General features: G+C 37.8%; 1 protein-coding gene across 2 annotated transcripts in view; it reads left to right on the top strand.

Moving 5' to 3' along the window:
- The window catches only part of PLCB1 (phospholipase C beta 1), a 609,995-nt gene that overhangs the window by 507,784 nt on the left and 84,871 nt on the right, over positions 1–17,340 (top strand). For both annotated transcript variants that reach the window (XM_084887439.1, XM_084887438.1), the window contains exons 22-25: positions 752–856; positions 2,018–2,127; positions 11,430–11,562; positions 13,899–13,952. In XM_084887439.1, coding sequence (XP_084743565.1) covers positions 752–856; positions 2,018–2,127; positions 11,430–11,562; positions 13,899–13,952 — 402 coding nt within the window. The remainder of the gene's footprint in view (positions 1–751; positions 857–2,017; positions 2,128–11,429; positions 11,563–13,898; positions 13,953–17,340) is intronic.

Raw genomic sequence — 17,340 nt, 5'->3', positions numbered from 1 at the left:
AGCTATTTGTGGCTTTGGTATTTTATTCTACAACAAGGGCTCTAGGATTGTTTCAGTCTGGCAGCTCCCTGTGTTTGTGATGTGCTATGATGTATGAATCAACTCTTGCCACAATAATTGTGCATAACAAACTACCTGAAAACTTAATGGCTTGTAAATATTTATCTTCCTACGCACTGGTCTGTGGTTTGGCAGCATTTGCTAGGCTCAGCCATGTAGCTGTGCTCCGGGCTGTGGGCTGTGTTAGGACTATTCCCCATCAGAGGCTCAGGCTGAAGGGGCAGTGCACCCATAGAGGGACTTCTCAGGGTACCCACTGGAATGCATAAAGGCAAGCCAGACTATACAAGTGCATTGTAAGCCTCTGCTTGTACCACTTTTTTTTTTTTTTTTTTTTTTTTTTTGCATCACTGAGTCCCATTGTCCAAAGCAGAGCATAAGGCAAAACCCCAAGTGAAGGAATCATGGATAAGGGACAAAGTTGGGGCAGTAATTTAATCTATGACAAATGCCACTTAATTCTCTTCTGTAGGGAAAAAATGTGGTTGAAAAGAGAAAAAATTAGAATCAACGTTGTTTTTCTATTTGATGAGGAGAATAATTCTTTCTCACTTAAGATCATGCAATTAAAATGTTTGTCATCCAAAGTCCCCTGAAATAAACACTTCTATAGCATAGCATAGATGTTCCTGTGTGCTAACAAGTGTTGTGAAGAAAATATGTGATACACAGTATTATTGTTGCCCTCCAGGCTACCACTACATCAGTCTGAGGAATGAGAGGAACCAGCCTCTGATGCTGCCAGCTGTCTTTGTCTACATAGAGGTGAAAGACTACGTTCCAGACACCTATGCAGGTAAACAGCCTAATCAAACAGCTCATCCATATTTTTGTGGAAACAAAGATAGGAGATCCTGGCCTCAAGTCACCTCTATTTTATATACATGTCTAGAAAGTAAATTGCTCAAGCCTTTATGAACAAGTGCTAATTTATGAACAAGTTCCAATAAACTATTGAGTCTATTTATCCACTGGTAGTAGTATTCTCATGAGCCCAACACTTTCTAACCCATGCTGCCTGGTACTATAGCAGTCTGTACAGATATGGGTAATTATTTTTACCTTGAGCCAGTTTTAGAACCCCGATTCTTTTCATGTGTAGAATCCTAAGTTTAGTGAAATTAACTTACGACGATGTCAACAAGGGATCATAAATTTAAATATAGTGCCAAGTGGCCTGGGTATAATATACTAAGGGATAGTGAAAACTGGCATTCCCTAGCTGGTTTTTCTCGGTGGTTAGAGCATTGGCCCACAGAATGAAGAGTTGGGGTTCCATTCCTGTCAAGGGCTCCTATCTCCATTGCAGGCTGGATCCCCACCCTGGTTGGGGTGCATGCAGGAGGCAACCAATTAATATTTTTCTCACATTGATGTTTCTCTCTGTGTGTCTCTCCCCCGACCTTCCACTGTCTCTAAAAATCAATGGAGGAAAAATATTGTCAGTTGAGGATTAATAAAAAAAAAAAAATAAGAAGACTATGGCAAACTTGGAGCATGTGTCCCATCCAAAGATGGCAGCCACATTTACTCCAGCTACACCCATATTGCCAAATCTTTTGGTTGTTTCAACCATCTGGAAAACAGGCTTTTTATGTGAGATGTCTCCACTTATGAAACATAATTTGGGCCAAACTCAGTTCCCTGGAATGGATGGAACCCTTGAAAATAAACTGAATAATATGGAGCATTGAGACATCTTGATTTGGAGCCTGTCTCAGAGATGCCCTCCATTGAATACTCTTTCTGGAATTTCAGCAAAGGGTGTTAATTCTTGTTCATTTTTAAAATGTTGGATGAATGAGTGGGTAGTTATATTGGTAGATGGAAGAATGGAAAATGAATGACGAATTGGTAGATGGATGGGTGAGTAGATGGATAGATAGATGCATGGATGGATGGTGGATAATCAATACTTCCAGGATCTTGCATCTAAAAACATCTTTTCCCCATTTAGATGTGATTGAAGCTTTGTCAAATCCAATTCGATATGTGAATCTGATGGAGCAGAGAGCTAAGCAACTGGCTGCTTTGACACTAGAAGATGAAGAAGACTTAAAGAAAGAGGTGAGAGGAAATGCAAATTTTCTGCATGACATTAAGGGTGATTTCCACACATCTTTGCTGGCTTTACCTATGTAACACCACACCTCAGGAGAAGAAATTAGCACACTGGAAAAACATCTTGATGGAGTTCATCATTATCATCTCATAAAACAACCAGATGATTAACTGAATTTTTTCTATTTCATTCCCTTCTGGTATCCTGTGGCCACCACCAGTGTCTTATTTTGTGACCCATGAAACAGTACACATCTTGCTGCTTCATATGAAAATCTCTAGATGATTTCATGTTAATTAAAGATGATTAAGGCACTTATAAAAGAAAGTGATTATCAAGTTATTTAGTATTTTCTTTTGTCTTCAATTTAAAGTACAAGATTTTCAAAGTGCTCTTGTGATTTATTACAATACATAAAGTACTAGTGTGTAGTATGGGCCATAAGGTGTTTGCTATTATTATTACATTGTATATTTATGTGTTAAAATATGTATTCCTAAAACAGTTGGTATATTATTCTAAATTATATATCACCATGTAAAGAATAATTAATGAAGGGTTTAAAAATATTAGAAGTAAAGTTTAAAAATATCAAGCCGTTATGGAGACTGGAGATCCTTTGGTTTTTAAAAAAGTGAAATATTATTTAATGATTATTGGAAATAGCCCCAATGCTAAAGAGAGTGATAAAAATAGCTATTTTTATACTTTATTTGAATATTTGGATAATAAATTCAGGGGGGAAAAGATAAGAAAAATGAATAACTATGTGTGTATGGGGAAACCTTGAAAGCTTTAAATACCTATAACTAATACCAAATCCATTTAAGTTAATATTATCTATTAAGTAGCCCTTTATTCTAAAGGAAGTGTAGGTTTATCATAGAAAAAAATAAAAATAAAAAGGAGAAAAGAAAGTCTTACTTCAAACACCCAAGGCACCCAGCGGTAACACTATACATATGGGATCCACATATAGCTCGTTTTTATGTAAAATTACACTCCTTCATAAAATGGAATAGTACTCACAATCCATGTTTTATTTTCATTTAATGCAAATATTTTCCATGTTAGCAAATATTCTCCTATGGTATGACTTTTAGTAACTTCATGGACTTCTATCATGTAACTATACCATAGTTTATACTTCCATTCCCCTATTATTGGATATTTGGAATGCTTCACTATTTTAAACAGATCTTCCGTGACTATCATGTAAATTTTTTAGCACATTTATGATTATCTCCTTGGTTTTGTATAGAATTTTAGAAATTTTAAATCTAAGATATTGAGTTAATTGAACATGAGAAAAAATGAAATGAAAGGAAAATATTTCACATTAAGAGTAAGATTTTCCAATCTTTCATTCACATCATCCTCTGGGATGAAATTTCAGGTTAAACTGGGAAGTTTCATAAATAATGCTTCATGTGGTATGCAATAAATGGGATTGTATGGAAACTTTATACTGTCAGAAAATTATGTCTAATGGTAGATATGAATATACTTCCAAAGTTGCTTGTGCCTCTGACATCTAGGCTTACCATTTGCAGAGGGAAACCTAGAAACATACAAACAAAAAACAAACAAAAAAAATAAAAAAACACCCGAGGCCCCTGCTTGAATTTGAGGGATTGGTGTAAGCAATCACTGCTATACAGGCCGGTTGAAGGTGTCTTTGCAAGCTCCAAGCAGGTGCTGTTGGTGCCCTACCCACAGCTCCTTTGCAGGGCTGCTGCAACTGTGGGTGGCGAACACCGCCCAGCTCCAGGCTTCTCCAGAGGACTGGCCTGGGCTGATAGGAGCCGCCATCTCTGAAGATGCCTGGAAAGTTATTCCTGGAGTAGGGTGATCCCTGCCCAGAGACTGAAAGATCCTGGAGAATAACTCAGGTCCCTTGCTATGGAATGGGCAATTTTTGTGTTGCAGTCCGCACTCCCAAGCTGCCCCGCCCCCCTTTGTTGGATCAGGCTAAGGCAGAGAACACATTTTAACTTACCTTCTCTCCCTGCCTTTCTCACTTCCTGACAGTTTTCTCCCAACAGCATACTCTCAATCAATCATGTACTCAAGAACCCCTGTGTGCAATTCTGCCTATAGAGAATCCAGCAATGCTAAATAGCTTCTGTTTATCATTAAATTAAAAATGAAAGCCCTTTCTGAATGTTTTGCTTGGGAACTAGAACTTCAATGTTTGCCAATAGTTACATCTTTAATCTGGGTATTTCTTCAGAGAGGAGAGTGTGTTATTTTTCTTTCCAATGGCCTTTGAAAAGATTAAGTAAGACTACAGAATTCCTTGCTTTGCTCATCTGTACACCAATGTGAAGTTAGAAGCTCTCTTTAGAAATTCACCAGAAACTCTGGAACTTGTCTCTCCTACCTTCCTGTGCTTACTACCATATTTAATAAAATTTAACTCAAGGCAAATACAGTTTATATAGCTATAAATAAATTACTATTCATAGCAACCTTCTCTGACTAGAAAACAGGAGTCTCTTTACTCAGCTATATTTTATTTTCTAAGAAATAGAAGATGGGATGAAGCATTTTCAAGTATAATTACATGCTTTGTCACTATTTAGAAACAAGACTTTTTATATCATCAACTTCTACTTATTTGTTAGCCAGGTTCTCCAAGGAGTAAGCTCTCTCCTGAGAAGAACTTTTTAAGATACCAGCCTCTCCATCGTAGATAGTATAGCATTTGAGGTAAAGGTCTCAGAATGGGACATTTTGCTGATCTGAGCAACCGTTTCTCTAATGTTTGCAAGCAAATGTCATTAAGGAATGGAGATCTGGGGCCCTTAGAATTGCAGGGGTCCTTTCAGAGCCTTCTCTCGGTAAGACATTGCCTGCCAGAAAGCTCGTGGGACAGAATGCAACAGCTATGGACATAAAAATGCAGTAGACGTTTAAGTCAACTTTAGTTTTGCTTTCCTCTAAAAAATGGTGATCACAAAGTATTTTCAATAAATGTAAAGTGTTGGGTAAACTTAGAGAAAACTTGGACCTTTTCAGTTTTAGAACTAATTTGAAGACATTGAATCAGATAGATTCCATATGGTTTAACAGAAAAAAAAAAAAACCCCACAAATTTCCCCTTTGAACTGTCTAAACACACAATTGCCTTCATTTTTGAAACTCAAGAAGAAAGTCGTTTGCCCTTCCCATGGAACAGGAGGGAAGAAAAGTCATTTCCCACCTCTGAGCACCAGTGTGCCCTTCATCTCGTCTTGCAGTGATGTGCGGTCCTTTGAATGAGGCCACTGAACATAAGTAGCTGTGGTTTTCTGGGAAGAAAACGTTATCTAGGACATGGCAGGCACTGGAGACACTATTTTAGCAGCAAAGACGTTTTTAGTAGAATCCTTTTAACTTGTACCTATAAAGGTCATATCTATTTGAAAATGAAAGACTTCATTGCACTGCAAAATATTCCCACATTTGTGATAGTCTAATAAGTTATCTTCATAGTGTAATTTGCAAACCAAATCACTAGAAAAATTGAAAATGTCTCCATGCTTTGGGACAATAGATATTTATTTCATATCATGTGGGGAAAAAATGTCTATAATAATAAAAGGGCAATATGCTAATTAGACCGGATGTCTTCCAGATGTCATTCTGGATGTCCTTCCTGAGGAAACCAGGGCCAAAGGCAAGCCAGCTGGGTCCTGGTGCTTGTAGGTGGCCTGAGGGAAGCCAACCCGGATTGTGGGTCCCTGCAAGTGGCCAGAGGAGCCAGGGAAGGAAGGCCAAGTCTTGCATGAATTTTCCTGCATTGGGCCTCTGCTATATATATATATATATGAATATATATATATATTCAACATATGTATGTTGGAAGTTAAGGAATAATGGAGGTTATAGTTGCTGAATTTATTTTAAAGTTGTTATCAGGGTAGTGGGTTAGTAACGTTGTAGAAAGTTGCCTAATCTGAATAACAAAGGCTTTATAATATATTTAGCTATTTCTCTAAATAAAAAATCATTTAAAAATAATAAACAAAAGACACAGAAAGTCCAGTAATTTTCCAGATACCGTTAAAATTTTTGCTAGCTTGTTTTCTAGATACATTTGCTTTCTACCAAGTTTTTTAAAAAATGTTTCACAGCCCTAATACTTTAATGTGATTGTAGAGATGACTAATGAGACATCAGTAACAGAGTTAAAATTTATTTTTTAAATATGCCTGTAAAGAGACAAAAGTCACTATCGAGTATATCTATTACAAATTATTATTTGATAATAATTTCCAAATGCAATATTTGCTAAAACATGTCAAAATGTGGAGGGGGGAAAAGTAAATATTTACTGAGGGCTTACTATGTTCCTGGTACTATTCTAAGCCCTTTAATGTACAACATATTTAAGTTTTTAAAAATCCATGTGTGTTAAGTACTACTATTCCCATTTAACAGATGGGAAAAGTGAGGCACTGAGAGGTTAAAGTCATCAGCCAGTGCCGCACAGCTAGTAAAGAGCAGAGTCGGGATTGAAATCTAAGCAATCTGGCTCCAGAACCCATGTTCCACACCACCACTTCTCGAAGTTCAATGACAAAATGCTGATCCTGACTCAGTGGTCTGGAGTGGGGCATGGGGCTCAGAAACTCTAACAGGCTCCACGTGATAGGAGAATGCTGTTCCAGAGCATTCCGAGTAGCAGAGGTCTGTCCTGAACCCCATGGCACCGTGCGCCTCAGTAACAAAACCAGCTTTCTAGTAACCTTTCGTAAGGACGAGCCCTTCATTCGCTTCCTGTCCTCAGCAGCAGGTTACCTGGATGAATGAGCACAGACTGAGCACCTTCAATAGTAATATCCTTTGACCTGAACTTTTTGTTGAATCAAATGTCAAGATTTCCCCCTTTCAGTCGCTGGATAGTATAAAAACTTGCTTTTCAGTAAGTTAGGTTTCTGTGTACTGATTCTATTTGATCAGATTAGGAACTGGCTGTCGGCCAAAATACACATACATATCTCCCAACTCTAAACTTCTGAGTTACAAAGGCTACATTCAGTGACCACCATCCATTTCCACCCTGGGGGCACGTTATGGTCTAAGACAGAGCACAGGTTTTCCTCAGAGGTATGTTGATTTGGTTCCAGACCACCACAAACTGAGCATCACAATATAGCAGGTCATCATTTTTTTTTTTTTTCTGGCAAAAGATCATGCCTTCAGTTTGTAGAAAACACAACACTTGTGAAGCACAGTAAAGTGAAGTGTAAAAACTGAGGTGTGCCTGTACCTGATAGTCCAACTTTCCTCAGCCCTCAGGGCCAACATTTCTGTTCTTGGGAGTCCCCTCCGTGGTCGGTGTGTATGATACCAGTGCAGGCATGTGAGCAATCTCCACATGTTTGTGCTCGAAAGGGAGAGTTGTTTGATAATACAAACATTTCATTTATTCTAAGAGGCCTGCTTTTTAAAATATACATATATTTTTTTGATTTTTTTTTACAGAGAGGAAGAGAGAGGGATAGAGAGTTAGAAACATCGATGAGAGAGAAACACCAATCAGCTGCCTCTTGCACACCCCCAGTATGGGGTACATGCCCTTTACCGGAATCGAACCTGGGATCTTTCAGTCTGCAGGCGGACACTCTATCCACTGACCCAAACCGGTTTCGTTGAGGCCTGCTTTTTAAGTTGTCAAATTTAAAAAGTTGTTCTTATCAGTGAGCTGAAATTTATCTAAAATAGTTTATTTTCTAATTCAGTGTATGGCCCCTTGGGGATACCTTCGAAGGAATTTGATTATATGGAAAGAATAGGTCCTAAGCTCTGGTGTAAATTTCACCAGTTAAACAGCCAAAATCCAAGGGGATTACCTCCTAAGAAGGGCACAAGAATGAACTCAGGAAGGCCTTGGTGGCCATTTAATTTTCCCAGCACATAAGCTGAGTACTTGTCCATAGTTTAAGAACTTGGTGATAAAAATAAATATGAGGTTTATTGGTCATTTTTTATTGGCCTTAAATAAAAATCTTCCTCCTCCAATAATAATGTAGCTAAATACTAATTTATAGAAACAATAGCTTCTCGCAGCCCTTGAACTTGAAAGCATCCAATAAAGTAGGAAGAGAGAGTTTGCCCTTTAGGAGCTGACCTTGAGGTAGTTCCTTTCATTTCTGTGTGGCTTTGGAGATCACAAGGCCCTTTCATTGGATGCCCTGGATAAATCTGGACCCCAATCAGGACAAACGTACAAAGTCTCTGTTTTTAAGATGTCAGTTGACTCTCAAGAGTGACTTCCGGTTCCTCTGTCTAAAACAGCAATGGATGCAGACACTTGAATGTTGTCATCCATGCCATGCCCAGTGACATAGAGAATATAAAAGTGTGACTCTCAAGGGCAAAGTTTTCCACTCTGCTTTAGACCAGGGCTTCTCAAATTTTAAACTGGGGATCTTATTACACTGCAGATGCAGATATATCTACTTACTAGGTCTGGAGCAGTGCACAGGATTCTGCAGTTCCAACAAGCTTCCAGGTGATGGCGATGCTGCAGGTCAGGGGAGCATATTTTGAGCAGCAAGGTTTCCAGACTTTATCATGTAGCAGAATCACCTGGATAACTTCTGAAAGCCCAGACTGCTGGGCCCCACCTTCAGTTTCCTATTTAGTAGGTCTGGGGTAGACCCAAGAATTGCATCTCTGGCAAGTATTTGCCAAATGATTTGGCTTACTTACTATGAAACATGCATTCTCATGAGATGAATATAAAAGATGGTGTTGGTCTCTGTTCTCTTTGAATGAATCTATAACTTCTGCCTAACTGCCAAGAGCTTATTTCTGCTGATTTCTTTGGAGACCATATCAGTGTTTCTAATAAATTGAAGTTGGCTGGAACAGAAACATATATAAGACATATGAAATATTCAGCAGAGCTATGGCCTTTAATCTTTAATCTTCTCCTAAATAACTGTAATTACGAGTAAAGCATAATTCATTGATTCATTCATTTAAAGAAATTTTTTTCTTATTTTAACATAACATTTAGATGGTTTTTAGTTACAGGATTTTGCCATTAGCAATATATCTATTGATTATATGTGAGCAGGAAATGTGGATTTATTAATTCACTTATTTATTCAATACAATTTTTTAATACAACTGTCAGTCACCATTCTGGGCACAATTAACCTATATTAGAAGAAAAATAGGATGTTTCATCGACCTTACAGTCTGGAGGGAGAGACTGACATTAATACAAATTTGCACATATTTATATAAACTTACAGCTTTCACTAATGTTTCAACAAAGTGAGACCATATGAATGCTGATGATTTCTTTATGTTATGACATGGCTCATGCTGTGCAAAGAATCAGTTGACTCCATGTTCCAGTTGGCTCCAGTTACTGCTGGAGGAATATGCTGGATATTAATTGCAATAAAAAGCCAGAATCATTTTACTTGGTAAATCAAGAAGCTTCAAATGCTGAAGTCAAGAGATGGACTTATTCGTCTCTTTAAAGCTGTCTTTTGCTTCCAACTCTTCCTCGTAGGCTTCAAAATATAGAAGTTGTGCTATATTTTATTAGGAAAATGTTCAAACATACACAAACATGGAAAGAATTGTATACTTAACATCAAATAGCAATTACCTGGATTCTATACTTAAAATTTAAATGCATTTGTTTACCCCTTACTGGTATATATTCATCTATCCATCCCTCTATCCACTCATTATTTTATGGGTTCTTGCTTTGTTGTTGATCCTCACCCAAGGATATTTTTTTTTTCATTGATTTTTAGAGAGAGTGGAAAGGAGGGGGAGAGACAGAGAGAAACATCCATGTAAAAGAGATATGTTGATTGGTTGCTTCTCACACGTGCCCTGACCTGGACCAGGGATTGAGTCTGCAACCTAGGTATGGCTCTTAACCGAAATCAAACCCGAGACCCTTCAGTCCACAGGCCCATACTATCCACTAAGCCAAACTGTCTAGGGCTTATATTGATGCACTTCGAAGAAGGTTGCAAATACTGGAATATTTCATCCCTGAACACTTCAGAATGAATGCATCAGAATATCGTTTTTAGAAATGATCCAGATCTTTTAGAAATTTGGGCCAGGTTCAGCTAGTAGAAATTGAAGGTGCAAATTATGTATATGTTTGAAGAAGCTCTTTCTTGAGGGAAAGACAAAGCCGCACTCACTTCTCACACTCATTACAAGTAGACTAGATTTCTGCAAGATGAAACCCAGAAAAACAGATAGCCTTGACCCTTACCCATCTGATGTCCAAATCAAGATGCTGTTATCCTAACCAGTTTTTAGATGACTTTGTCAAGGACAGAATGATCCAGCACCTCCAACAACTCAGTCACACATTTAGTGTTTGCAAGACCCTTTACTTACTATACTAACCACTCAATTAAGTTCCGCACATTCTAGTGTTCTATAGTACTGGAAAGTTTTGTTTTGATTTTATTGAATTTATTGGGGTAAAATTGGTTAACAAATATCATAATACAGGTTCTAGGTAAACAGTTCTATAATAGATAATATTTTATTGTATTGTGTGCTTAATTTTTTTTATTGTTTGATTATCCCATTCAATTTTCACAGGGCAGGATTTAGATTTATTCAATTAGCATATGAAATAGCATCTCTTCTGTAAAACTTGGGGAAATGGTATTTACAGTTATCCCTTTACTGGTATACTTACATTTTAAAGTCACTTCTGTTCAATTTTTAAATAGGAAGAATATAAATATTACTTTAAATAAAAATTTGATTTATAATAATAAAAGTCTATTACTTGTTGTGAAGAAAAAATGATGTAATACTTTCAGTTGGCCACTAGATGGCAGGAGCCCACTTCTGCTGTAGTTAATTTTGCACATTTTTTCTCTACTTATCTAAGCCAAATTCAGTGCAACTGAAATACTAGCTTCTGAACTCTCTTTCCTTGAAATATGTTTATTTGGATCATATGAGTCTCTCCATTAATTTGAAAAAGTTGACATTTCTAGTTCTTTGATTTCTATCATAATTTCCAGTGTGATGTGCTTATTTACTAAAAAGGATTTGCTAATAAGAAAGGATAGGATTCTGTGCTTATTTTACTCAACTCATAAAAAAGAATATTTGGGAAAAGGCTATGGAGAAATAAAGTCACAAGAACTGACTTCCACTGATTCCTTGAAGTAGGACAAGGAGTTTTTTGTTTTGTTTTGTTTTGTTTTGTTTTTAATTTCAGCTTTCATACAAAGCTATCAAACAGTTTAAGAAGGTAATAACAAAACAGTAAGAAATATGGGAAATGAAAGGATGTTTACCATTTTAGGATCCTGGGGAAACACCGTCAGAAGCTCCGAGTGAAGCCGGGACGACTCCAGCAGAAAATGGAGTAAATCACACTACATCCCTTGTACCCAAACTTCCCTCCCAGGCCCTGCACAGCCAACCTGCCCCTCCAGGTAAAACCTTAGAAAAGAGAGCTGTAAAACATGGCAAAGATCCTCTTGTTCGTTTGTGTCACAAAGGAGGTCCCATGATTCAATTACGTACAGTATCATGTGAACAGGGGTGCATGGGCTTAGAAGGGCTCCAGAAATGTGTGATAAAGGTATGAATGAAAGAATGAGTGAACGAATGAAGTAATGAGTGAATGAATGAATGAATGAGTGCATTCCAAGAAAGACACCTAAGTGCTCATCTGCCTCTGCTGATGACTTATAAAGTCACAACAAAATATCACCCAGGTTTCTGGGGTCTTTAGTTATGGATTATGTCTGCTGGCAGTCTCAAAAGATTTAGACTCGAGGGCTAAAGGTTGTTTTACAAGAAGAATAAAATTTTTAAAGTTAAAAGTGGCCGTTTTACAAACTTCTTGTAAGCAGTTATGCTTCAGAAGCTCATTCTTAGCTCTTCCTTACTAAGTCAAGGCTCCAACTTTTCAATAACCTTGAGTGCTCCTCAAGTGCCCAGGGCTCTGCTATACTCTTCATGTGGATGATCATTGAACTCTTAGACGCTGCCTAGGAGGGTAGATTCTATGATTGCCCCATTGTCCGGGTGACTAAACTGCAGTTCTGGGCTGACAAGGTGCTTCTGGAAGGTCATATAGCCAGTGAAAGGTGATGGCCATACTGGCACAATTTTATCCTAAAATACTTACTTTCAACTTCTGTGCTCCCACCAAAGCTACACTCATGTCTCACTTTCACGAAAATCTTTTTATTTCTATGCAACAAATTTTGACATATAGTCTAAGACAGCTTTAGGCAATTACCGCAGTATGCATGTAGATCGGAGGGTTCCCAGGTTAGGCTACAGTTTGATGTTTCCTTTGCAAAGAGCTGGGGAATGGCATGTACTTAATAACTTTTTGTTCAATTGTTCAATAAAGTAAGTAAAGGGAGAGGGATTTTCTTCCATGAAAGTATGGACTCATGTATCCTCCCTTCTTTTTCATGCCACTGCATGCCACCAGTGAACCCAGACTCTTTATTTGGGAGGTGAGGAGTAGTTCTCATGGGGGAGGATGAAATGTTGAAAAGAACAAACCATATTAAACGTGTATGAGATATGAGTGGGGCCTGTGCTTTCAAGACTGTTGTTGAGATCCGTAACAGTGAGGAGACTTGATCAGGAACAAGAAGTGATATTTTCAAATGAAGGTTTTTACATGCCAAATACAAACTCTTGAGTGCTTCTGGAATATAAATAAGTCATTTAAATAGGTGAGTGAGATAGCCTTGCGCTTTGCTTTTGACAGTAGAAGAGCATTTAGACTTTTTGTGTGTGGGAGGGGGGATTGACTTGATGTTTTGAAAAAATTTGACATACAAATAATTTTTTAAATGGAACAGTCAACATTACAAAAATGATTTCCACTTCTCTGATATTAACATCTGTCAGCATCATAGTCTGACTCTCAGGCCAGGAAATCAACCTTGGCACAACACCCTGAACTGAACCACAGACCTTGTTTGAACTTCACCGCTTTCCGCTAATGTCCTTATATTATTATCCCAGGTTCCAACTCAGGATCCCACACTGCATTTAATTGTCATGTCTCCTTATTTTCCTTCAACCTATGATGGTCCCTCATTCTTGTTCTGTCTTTCATGAACTTGACACTGTTGAAGAGTAGTGGTCGGGTATTTTGTAGAATGTCCCTCAATTTGGATCAGCCTGATGTTCTCTCATGATGAGGTTGAAGTGCTACATTTTTTGGCTCTAGTCAGTGCAGCATAGCAGGGGAAACTGGTATTGGTGTGTCTCCTTACTGGTGGTGTTGGAGCACTTGGTTAAGGTTTCTCCACTGAAAGGTATGGTTTTCTCCTTCATACTTAATAGCTGTATTGGGGGAGATCCTTTTAGATGATGCAACTGTCCTGTTTCTCCTTAAATCACTGCCCAGTAATTTTTGCATCCACCAATAGATCTTGTCTGCAACAATGATCAGTGCCAACTTGTCAGCATTTGATTTTTAAAAGACCGCTCGCCATTCCTGATTCTACCAAAAGGTGGCAGTGGCATTGCCTAAATTGAATTTGTTGCTGATTTTTATTCCAAGTGGAGGGACATACATTTTCTCTATAAATGAAACATACAGATTCACTTTTAATTATGTTTGCCTCAAAGGAACAAAAGGAGGACATTTCTTAGAAGTTTTTGGAATAATTTTCTCCCAAAATTTGTATTTCTCCACAAAGAGATTTAGACTCAAGGGCCAATTGTGGTCTTACAAGAAGAATAAAATGTAAAAAGTTAAAAAGTGCCTATTTGTTTTATCTTTTTATTTCAGGTTCTTTAAAGGCACCTGCCAAAACAGAAGATCTTATTCACAGTGTTCTAACAGGTAAATACCACCCATTCCCTGGATGAATTAGGCAGCTAAATATTATAGAGTGTAAGTATTTAGAAGAAAGAAGGTTTCTCTCCATCTCTGAAGATTAACATTATTCATATTTCTTCTCTAAAAATACTTACACAGTCCTAGTTGAGACCACACTGCCCATCATGATCACAGAAAAGTGACCATCGATGGCAAATAGGATCCTATTGATATAAAATATAATATAATTTCATAAGATACCCATTTTAGAATCCAAAAATAGTTTCATCCTGTAAATGTGTTCCAGCTAATAGGAAGGCATATCTTCCCATAGTGATAACAGTAAGCCATCATTTAGAAATACAGAATATGGCCCACTGGTGATCACAGACTACTCAGTGTTTGAGGACTGTGATTCAGTTGGGAAATATTTTATATTTGGTAAGTTTCATAAACTAGTGGGACTGGAATTGGTGCAAGCTTTCTTTAATACAGTTAGCCATACTTAATAAAGTCTGAAAAATGTTTGATACTCGGCCTATTATACAACAGAAATGCTCACCAAAAGCAGCACTATTGGGAAGAGACGAGCACTGCATATAGCTCAATGTCCGTAAACAGTCGGTGGATCCATACATTGTGGTATACTCACAGACTGAACTGAGTGGGATACAACTCTCGGAATAAATAAACTACAGTCACACACAACATGCACAAAATTCACAAGAATTATTATGTTGAAGAAAAGAGGCCAGACACAGATGAGCACATTCTTTATGATTCCATCTACGTAAAGTTCAAAAACAAGCAAAACTAACTCATGCTGTTGGGAATACTGATTGGATTGCATTTGATGGGGAGCAGGAACCAAAAAGAGGGCCTCTGGCATCTGATGATATTTTTATGTTGTTCTGAGTAATGGTTGTTGAAGCATGCTCACTTTGTGAAAATGCATATTTTATGATTTGTATGTATTTTAGGTATGTATTTATGTTTCACCAAAATAACATATAAAATATTCATAGAAAAAAAATACTTGAATAATGTTTTTTTAGAAATATATATGATTTCAGAGATGAAGGGAGAGGGAGAGAGAGATATAGGAACATCAATAATGAGAGAGAATCATTGATCGGCTGCCTCTTCCATGCCCGCAGAGGGGATAGAGCCAGCAACCAGGACATGTGCCCTGACTGGGAATAAAACCAAGACCTCCTGGTTCATGGTTGATGCTGAACCACTGACCCGTGCCAGTTAAGCAACAATGTATTTTTAAAAATGTGTCTTAAAGATTTAGTTCCCTGGGTAACAATAAAAAGTTGACACAACAAGAGACAAAAGTGTAAATAGAGCATGATTCCAGTGTTATTTAAAAATAAATGCATAGCGGAAACCGGTTTGGCTCAGTGGATAGAGCGTTGGCCTGGGGACTGAAAGGTCCCAGGTTCGATTCCGATCAAGGGCACGTACATTGGTTGCGGGCACATCCCCAGTAGGGGGTGTGCAAGAGGCAGCTGATTGATGATTCTCTCTCATCGATGTTTCTAACTGTCTATCCTTCTCTCTTCCTCTGTGAAAAACCAATAAAATATATTTTAAAATAAATAAATAAAAAAATAAAAATAAATGCATAGAAGATAGGCCAAAGGTCTGTATAATAAACTAACAGTGATTATCTCTGGGTAGGTTGTTTATGAGTGATATTTGACTCTTTATATAAATGAACATTATCTATATGCCTAAGAGCATATTCAAATAATAGCTTTTCAGACACAGACTTTTTTTTTTTTAAAGAATTTTCTCTGGAATTTTTTAAATACAGGTTGGAACATCTTGAACCCTGTGGTACTTGCCATAGCTGATCTGCTGCACACTGTTCTTAAAGAAGTAGGATTGAATCTTTCACACAAAAAAAATGCAGCAATTCCTTGGGATTTTAAATTATTAATATAATAAGTTACTATGCAATCATAATGAGTCTATTTGGGCCTGAGGGAAACCATTAAATAAATGTATCTGATTTTCTCGTTGGCCTTTTTATCCAAAAGGAATCAAATGTCAGAAGACTAGACACATTATAAGAAAGGGAAGCATATTTCAATTGCTTAAAGACCTCAAGTTTTAGGAACATCAATTTGTATTCTGATTTCAACATTAATTCACTAGCTATCTTATCTTCTATTCAGGTCTGTTGTTATTCATGGCATAGGTATACTATTTCTGACTCTCTTGACAATTCTAAATATTTGTGATAACATTTTTTTCTTCCGCTCTCGGAAGCAGAGAGTTCAAAATCAAAGCATGGAAACATGTGAACTATGACCTGATCTAGGTCCAAATAGATGGTAATTCATTGCTGTTAGGACACTGTCAACCTCAAGGCACCCACTGTCCACAGATGGCTGAGTTAAAAATTCCTGGCGCACTGTTGTACTCCATGGACAACAAAATTCATCTCAGTTTCAGAAATGTGAACGTATTTATTTTTAAATGCATTTTCCAGAGTTGACCAAATAAGTCAATAAAATACAGAATGTCTTAAGGTCAAGCTCTTTCACATTAAATATATTCCCAGCATTGAATAAAATATGTAGCAATGTAAGGTACTACTGTCACTTATGGTGGCATTGGGAAATCACATTAAGGGATTTTCCTTCACTTTATTGCTTTATATCAGAACGCTGATACATGTACAAGCCTAGTATGTCTATACTGTGAACAATGCCCCTTAGAGATGGTGCGGTAGAACCCGAACAATCATTAGTGAAGCGTCTACAGGCACCCTGCCAGGAACTGTGCTAAACATTTTGCAGCAATTCTTTTATTTCACCAGCACAATGTTCCTAAAAAGTAGGGAAGCATTGTGATCCCTACGGTGGATGCTATTGGTGTCCCACCCAGATCCCCTTTACTCTCCGGTGGACCCATCCTCAAGCTGCAGGGAGCGATGGCTGACAGCAGCTCAGAGTTTTCCTTGCTCTTGAAAATTGCCCTCAGCCAAAAGGAAGCTTCCTCTCTAGTAGGTTCTGCCCCCCTCTTCCCCCTATGGACTATCCCAAATATGCAAAATGCTGACCCTCTTGCCTCAAGGTGAGGCGGACACTGTGGTGCCATTCACACTCCTGAGGGCCCAGTTGGATCAGGCAGGAGTCAGACTCCAGCTAAGCCCACATCAAGTTTAACTGCTTCCCCTTCCCTATCTGCTGCCCTCACTCCCCCACTCCTGAGAGCTTCCCTCAGGGAATCACATGCACGGAATTGCTTCTCTTGAGCTCTGTTTCTAGGAAGCCCAAACTTTAAAAAAAAAAAAAAAAAAAAAAAAAAAAAAAGTTGCAAGTGAGTAGAGTCTATGAGAAATTTGGTAACATTGTCACAAAGTTAGCAAGTGATGGAGCCACCCTGAAACCCAGAG

This window comes from Pipistrellus hanaki (assembly GCF_964339955.1).
Source record: "Pipistrellus hanaki genome assembly, chromosome: 6".
NCBI lineage: Eukaryota > Metazoa > Chordata > Mammalia > Chiroptera > Vespertilionidae > Pipistrellus > Pipistrellus hanaki.
This window is presented reverse-complemented; position numbering and strand designations above follow the sequence as displayed.